The sequence below is a fragment of the Drosophila rhopaloa genome, unplaced genomic scaffold (genome assembly GCF_018152115.1).
Source record: "Drosophila rhopaloa isolate 14029-0021.01 unplaced genomic scaffold, ASM1815211v1 contig_163, whole genome shotgun sequence".
Taxonomy (NCBI): Eukaryota; Metazoa; Arthropoda; class Insecta; order Diptera; family Drosophilidae; genus Drosophila; species Drosophila rhopaloa.
In genome coordinates, this window is record NW_025335043.1 from 4,377,650 (window position 1) to 4,385,707 (window position 8,058).

An 8,058-nucleotide genomic window follows, 5' to 3' on the forward strand; every position below is an offset into this window, starting at 1 on the left:
AGTCCATTTTAACACTTGTAAGTTTTCCTGCTTCGCGAACACATCAATCTGAAATGTTTAAAAAGGTGAAAAAACTAAATTTATAATTTTAGAGAATCCCGATTGAAGTAATAATTTTCAGATCAGTATTTAAAATAAATACGGTTAAAGGACTGTTTTATTTTTGCCATAAATTCAGTTGAAATTTTAGATACTTTAAGTTAAAGTAAAGCCAGCTCAACAAAAATTCGTTTTAATTTACTAAGCTCTAAGTTTTTTTGCCTTGTCAAGACATAGACTTTAAATTTGTAATATTTATTTAATTTTGTTATTGCTCACACTAACTTAATGGGTTTTTTGTTTAAGGCATATATTCTATGAACTGTGCACTTCAGCTACCTTAGGCTTAATTTTGCGTGTTGCTCTTGGGTGCGTCTGATTCTAGTCCACCAGTCTTTTGCCACCCACTTAGTTGCCCAACCAAGGCTTTGAATTTATAAGTGCACTCCCCATAGTTCCGGCAATGTTCTCCTATTTTCCGCAATTTTTCATGAAGGTGGAAGGGGGAGGTTTCGTCTGGTGCTCGCTCGTTCAGCCAACCAATAAACACGACGCTTATTTCGTTATAAGCTAAAAAGTCAATGATTGCATTTGTATTCTGTTAGATTTCTGCATCGAAATTATGCCAACGTCTGGCCCTGTCCCTTCTGCAATTACCTCCCCATTTCCCTCTATTTGTGTACACTGAAAAATGTATATTCTCAAATAGTTTTTCTGTTGTGACATACTTAAGGATTGGACTTATAAAGTTTAAAGATAGATTTTCTTTAAATACTACATATAAGAGATTATATTTGAAACTTCCGCACATTTTCTTTCATGGTCTCAAAATTATTTAATATTTTTAGGCTTTATTAAATTGTTCCAATAAACATATGCAAAAATACATAATTTATATTAAAAACAATTTAAGTGCTAGCCCATTTTACTCAAAGCTAGCTTTTCGTTTTTGTCCGAAGTCACGCTTGTTTTTAAATACTTAATAGTTGTTAAATTAAATATTTTTTTATTAGAAAAAAATGTTTAAAATTATATGTAAAAAATTTGTTTCTGATCCTGCGGAAAACCTTTAATGATAATACTGCTAAATTATCACTTACTAATTTTAGTCCAAGTGTTTAGGAGGTCTGTTTAGCCTGTTGTTGCCGAATGGACGGCGGGTGTTGAGGGGTGGGTGGTGGGTGGATGTCCTGGGAGTAACTGTGGGAGTTGGGTGGTTGCAGTTCAGCCCGGCAGCTTGGCAACCTCGGCAAGTGCAAAGGCCTTTTGCGTGGCAAGGAAATTAGAAATGGAAATTATTATCGTAATTCGTAATGTTGCTGCTGCCATAGTTGTTGTTGTTGTCTGTTGCTGTTGCTGTTGCACTGTTGTTGTTGTCTGTTGCTGTTGCTGTTGCTGTTGCACTGTTGTTGTTGTCTGTTGCTGTTGCTGTCATGTAATTACACAGCACCCAACCCGAAGAGTCGAGGCGAGAACGTTGATTGTTGTTATTAGAAGTAGTTTGCTGCTGCTCTTCTGCTTGGCTCCACTCTTGTTTTTGTTGCCCCAACGAACCGTGGAGACTCCGTCCTTGTGCCGCCGGATCCAAGTCCCCCTTCCCTTGGCCTCCACTCGAAGGGAATTTATGTGGCGGAAGCCCCCCAAATGCTGAATGTGGTGCAAAATTCGACTTTAGTCAGGACTTTCAAGGGGGACTAAGTTGTCGTTAAAAGTCGGCAAACAGTTGTCTTTAACGGAAAGTTCTCAAGGGTAAACTAAGATCGTAATCACTGCAGTTTATTTACAATTTACTTTAAAGGTTGTAAGAATACTAATTAAACTATAACAAAGTAAATGTATTTGATTTAAAGTAATCACTTTGCAATCATGTTGCTTTAAATATTCAGTAGAAAAAGAGAAATTATAGATTTAATAATAGAAAGTTAGATACACATAATTTCTTATATTTTGAATTGCAGGATTTGCTGTTAACCTTTTAACCTTTTTAAGAATCACAAAATTTTAATATGTACGTTTTTTTTTAATACTAAGCTGTATTATTTTAAGTACTTTAATTAGTTGTTAGGCATATCTTAAAAAATGGACTCTCCAATATTAATGAGTTATTTTCAATCATAACTTTTGCCCTGCAATTTGGTTCATTGGCCTGGCACATAGGAAATACCATATTATTGAGGGTAACTCCCCTTTTTGTTATTGCTGCACAAAAGGTTAATAGTCGCCCGGGGACAATGACATTGCGTTGGAGGAGGAGCCAAAAAGCCACCAGAACGAGGCCTAAAAAGTTAGGCAAAGTGCGAACTGCCAGGCAATCGATAAAAGTACCTTCATATGCAATCGGGCGGGCCCAAAAACAGGGCCAAGTACTTCCGCTATCTACGCAAAGGAAAGGTTCTGGGTTTGCTGTTGCAGCTGAGTTTTCCTATCGCTTCCGCTTTGGTTTTCCCCTGCAACGCAAGTGTTGTCTGCCTTTTCCACCATTTGCTTAAGCCCCTTAAAAACGGAAACTAGAGGGAGAAATACAATAAATTTAATTGCCTACTTTGTTGTTGGACTTGATTCCGGGTTGTCCTCTCGTCTTAACCTGTTTTCCCTGCCAGTTTTCCGCTTGCGAAATGGAAAATGCCACCCATTGATTTTACAAACGGGCAACTGCCAAAAAGAACGAGGCGAAAGAATAAATAAATTTGCATTTGGCCGAAGCCAATCGCCCCGATTTCCCAAGCTTTATCTCTGGCTTTCATTTCCAGGCGGATTCCGTCTAATTGATTCAATTTGTATTCATTTTGGGCTCTCGGCAAATGCAGAATGTTCCCCAGGCGCTGAGTTTGTAATTAAAGAAAAACCAAATATTAATATTAAACAATTTACATTTATATAGCTACATTTTCAAAAGCCTGTTTAAAGCAAAAGCCTGGGTAAAGCAAAAAAAAAAACCACTTGATAAAAGGAAATTATTTTTAAACTGATTCCATGAACTATTTTGAGTCAATACCCGTTCGGTTTGACAACTTCTAATCTGGTTCTTGATAAGATAATTCGTTTGCTTTACCCTTTTAAACGGTTATTATAGTTTTAGGCAAAGGTTTGCAAAGTAGTCATTTCTGATAAGGAAAAGAAATACATTTCTAACCTCCATAAACAGGAAATGTTTTAATACTTATTTTAGAGTATATACAATTCGTCATCTCGAAGTTAGTCTTATTTCTTTTTAGTTAATCAATAAATAAACTCAAATATACAATTTAGTCTGCGTTCGTCCGCCAACTACTACGGCCATTGAATTTCCTGACATTATGAATACAAGCAGTAATTCAGATGACGAAACCACCTTTGAAGAGGTAACATAATCGTTAATATAAATGTAATATTTAATTCAATTAATTTTTGTACTCTTTTTAGGCCAATCATTGCGATTGTAATCAGCTCGGCAATAAAGTTGACACCCGAATTCTTGAACTTGAAAATAAATTGCGAAGGTCGGAAATCGATTTGATAATTGCTAACGAAAAGATCTTTATATTCGACGATAAAATAAAGGACAAAAATGACATAATAGAAGTTCTAAAAATGTCCAACTTGGAATACAAAGAAAAGATTGATACCCAAGCTAGAACAATTAAAAAGCTTGAAGAGGAATTGTCCCAAATAAAACAAGAAAAATTAGAACATGGTCAGGAAATTAAGAAACTTAAAAAACTTCTCAATGAATTCACTACTAATAAATCTACTTCTGCAAAGTTAAGATCAAAAATATTTTTTTTAAAAGAAAATGAAAAGAAGAATATGGAAGTTATTGTTTCTCTCAAGGCCGAGATAAAGGAAAATATGGAAAAGATACATTCTCTAACTGTTGACCTTATACAAAAAAACGAAGAAGAAAAAAGGAATAAGGATCAATTAGATTCCCTTAGGGCTCAAATAATCAATAAAGATGAAATAGAAGCCGAGAATAAAAACCTTATATCAACACTTAAAACTCAAGTAAAGGAGAAAGATGATCACACAGCACTTTTGGAGTTGGGATTGAACTTGGAAACTATTAAAAATAAGGAGAAGGATGATATATTAAATGACCAGGCAGCTACAATTTTGAAACTGAAATCCTATCAGGAAAAACCAGAAGAAAACTAACAACTTATAGCGTGCCTTAATGCAAGTACATATGTAAAGAGCATTGCATTTATAATTAAAAAAACTATTTGTGCATAGAATTAAAAAAATAATAATAAAAACTATATGTGATTAAATGACAATAAAAATATATAATATTAAGGGCATTCGGAATTTTTATTCTCCAAAAAGGTTTTTTTTAAGACCGTAAACAACTTATAAAAACGGGCAGATAACAAGTTCGGCAAAATAAATATTTTTTGCCTGCGTTTCTGTTAGTCAGTCCAAACTTTCGCTTTGATAGGTCGTGACAGTCGTGACAGAAAAAATGAACAAAGATTTCGGTTTCAGTGGAACCAAAAAGATAAATAACTTGAACTTTTATTGTTTAAATGAAATATTTCGTCAGATCGAAATTAACTGCGCTGCCAGTGATAGCAAGGATTATTTGTTAAAGTACATTGATCTTATCCACTTTACAACCAGCTGCGAGAGATTCACCAAAGTGTTCAAAGAATGGAGCCCCGATCTTTACCAGAAACTATGCATTCAAAATATCTTTTTAAATAGTTCTCCTAGGATAGAGATCGATTTCTCCAACCTACATGCCCATATGCAAAAACTTTCGGTTAAAGAAAAGAAAATATTCTGGACTGATTATCTCAATAACATCAAGGAGAATGAACAACTGGAATCCTTAAAACTTATTTATGAACCAACGCGTTACTACCGTGAACATTTAGACCTATTCGAAGACCTCATAAAAAGCCTCAAAAATAAGACAAAATTACGGGAGCTTATTGTTAAAGTAAAAGGTGAGCTAATATAAAAAGTGTTTTGGAGCTGTTGTATTTCTAATATGGTATGTAACCAGGATATAGATTTGAAAGTGTTCCGGAGATCAGGCATCTGGAAGTCCTCCAACTAGATGTCCCAATGGATGCCAATATCCTGCGCCAGTTCTGCGAATCAAATCCAAATTTACGCAAACTCAAGCTGGGCAGCAACCATTTATATGGCAGATTATCGGATATAGTGCCGTATTGCAACCAACTAGAGTACCTGAGTTTTCCGATGAAGCTGGGTGTAGATGCCGCTGAGTATGCGGCACTTGCCCAACTTCCAATACTCCAAGAACTAATACTTTTTGGCGAGCATCAGGAGGGATCGCTAGTGAAGCTTTTTCAAGGACTAGCAGAGAAGCAGATCGGAGCCATGGGCATCTACCAAAAAGGTATGCAGGAGATATCACTATTGAAGCAGGTCCGAAGGATATGCATCCCAGAAACGTATGTCAGCACCGATGAGGCCTTTGCCCTGGTCTCAAACCCCCTGTTGGTCTCACTCAAGTGCTGCTTGAGGGATGTGTCCATTTATCCGGACTTACCTTTAAACGGAAACCTCACTGATATCTGCCTTATAAAGGATCCAAGGATATATGATTACGAAATGGATCGCCTTAGAGTTACTTTGCGAGGAAATCGCATTTCAAACGAGGAGGCAGATGCATTCTATCAATCGTGGAAGTCCAAAGATTCAGAGCTAGAGTTGAAAGCTTTAAACCAAGATTATGGACATGTTCATCGTCTTCGCATCGAGGGTAAATATGAAACCACCACTTTGTCTTCTGTAATATCATCTCTATCCTTTCTGTACTTCATCGAGAAGATAGTTCTCTATAAGAACGATCCGATTTCCGAGGAAGAAATTGCCACGATGGCTGCCATACCGACGCTTACCACCATCCGCTGTTCCTTTCGGCAGATACAGAATATGATCGTCGTCAAATTGCGACAGCTCGAAAGTATAACTGAGGCAGCGAGACGAGTGGATCGCATCAGAACCGAATTTTTCGAGATTCGTTTGATCCATGGACACGAGTCAGTGACTCTAAGTCTGGACTTTTTCGAAAAGGCTTATGGATTTAATGCGAGAATCTTTGCACCACTAGCAAATGTGCGAAACATACAACGGCTTGTGATCAAGGGGATCTCCATAAACGGCTCATTAGTAGCGCTAATCAAAAGTTTTACCTCCTTGGAAATGCACATTCTGCAAGAATTGGAAGCTGAATTCCTCGATCCAGAAGAGCTGGCCGAGATGGTACAAATCCGTAGCCTAAGGATCCTAAAGTGCGGTTTCTTTTGTTCCAGGAATATTGATAAGCTGGCCGCGTTGAGTCAACTCGAGACGTTAATCCTCACCGTCCACCCACAAGGATCTCTGAGAAAGTTTTTTAAGATTCTTGCCTCCAAAGAGGTTCCAATGCTTAAAAGCCTCATTATTCAGAGGACAAAACTGGTTTCCAAAGAAATTGTCGAGCTTGCTGGCCTAAGATCCTTGGAGAGATTGCAGCTGGGCCTGCCAAAAGTACAAAATTGGTCGCAGTCCGTATCTGGAAAAACTGAAAATGACGGCATTAACTATTGTCAAAAGTGCCGTTTGCCCCCGAGTTCATCTAGTTATGTAGATCATCAAATCCATTTTCATACTCTGACTTCTGGGCAGTTTGTTTTTTTAACGGAATTGTATGATAGCTTAACCCCGGTCAACTTGGAACTATTGGGAAATCTGCCAAACCTACAAGAACTTAGTATTTACTTTGATTACAAAGCCCAAGCTGTGGAAAATCTGTTGAGGACTTTTGCATTGAAGTCCCCTCAAAAGCTGCAAAAACTTTCATTTTCATCGCAAGACTTTAGGTTGATTGGGATTTTAGAGGACTTGCAGTCGCTCGAGTGTGTTTTCTACCACATGAAAGACATTGAATGCATAGCACTTCTCGGAAATCTTACAGAGTTACAGATAAATAACCCCTTGGATATTTCTTTGTGGGAGCTCATCAAGGAACTCAAGATTTTACCGAATCTTCAGTGTTTGCTTTTTAATGATACAGATCTGGTATTTTTTGATCTTGTGGAACTAACGAACTTAAAAAGACTCAAGCGCTTAAGACTTGGCCTCGCCGTTAAAACGTTTGTCTTTATGCTGATCCAATTGAAAAATCTCGAAGTTTTGGAAATCACATCGACTCATTACGCGACGATAGATGAAAGCAACTTTATTTATTCATTTCTCGTGTCATGCCCAAATCTTAGATCGATATCTCTGTATCGATACTATGGCTTCATAACACAAGCGTATGTGAATGGCATAATAAACCATTGTAAGATTTTTAGAAATCCGAACAAGGACCCGTTATTCAAATTGCGTGGGATATGGAGTGATTTTACAAGTTTAAGTCAGGTGAGCTCTTTTTTCGGGGAACTCCCGAATTTTGTAATACCTAATCTATTCCTCATTTCAGTTGTGCAAATACAATGAAGAGTTTATGGAATTAGTGCGGGTTGATAACACTTATCAACATGGTGAAGAGTCCGATGAAGACTGTGATATTGCCACTTAAATAATGATTAAATAAAAACGAATAAATGACTAAGTAAACCAAAATATTTACTTTAACTTAAATGACAATATTCGTGAGTTTTGTTTGATGTTTTACATCAAAATTTTTATGGCAATGTATATCTAGCCGCGATGAAAGGTGTGCATACCGTCTGAAATCAAGTGTAGTGCTGGAATAGAACCAAACTTTCGAGGATTTTCTCCGACCTCGCCATCGTTTACTTATAATTTCCATTATACTTAATGTATTATATTGTTTAGTTACGATATATGATAAGGACTAAAGTACATTTACTATAATTTTACAATAAAATTAAAGCGGAAATTTAACAACGACTGTAATATCGTACCAATAAGCTTTTGTCAGTAAGTGACGTCATCATGCGAGATTTTTGAAAACAATGTAGAGCTGTTTTTCTTAAATATCTCGCAGAACATTTTATTCAAAAAATTGGCGCCATCTTTTGAATTTTTTAAAACCATACACGTTGCTATAATATT

At 36.6% G+C, this 8,058-nt stretch overlaps 2 protein-coding genes across 2 annotated transcripts; both read left to right on the forward strand.

Annotated features, from left to right (window-relative positions):
- The first annotated feature begins 3,303 nt into the window (after positions 1-3,303).
- Positions 3,304-4,355, forward strand: LOC108042693 (synaptonemal complex protein ZIP1). The gene is given in 3 exon segments (XM_017121090.2): positions 3,304-3,380; positions 3,442-4,198; positions 4,345-4,355. Coding segments are annotated over 3 exon segments (813 nt in total). The 5' UTR covers positions 3,304-3,335.
- A 125-nt stretch (positions 4,356-4,480) lies between these two features.
- Positions 4,481-7,558, forward strand: LOC108042692. Its single transcript, XM_017121089.2, has 3 exons — positions 4,481-4,967; positions 5,027-7,398; positions 7,460-7,558. Exons 1-3 carry the CDS (start codon positions 4,481-4,483, stop codon positions 7,556-7,558), a joined length of 2,958 nt encoding a protein of 985 aa, XP_016976578.2.
- Positions 7,559-8,058: the final 500 nt, after the last annotated feature.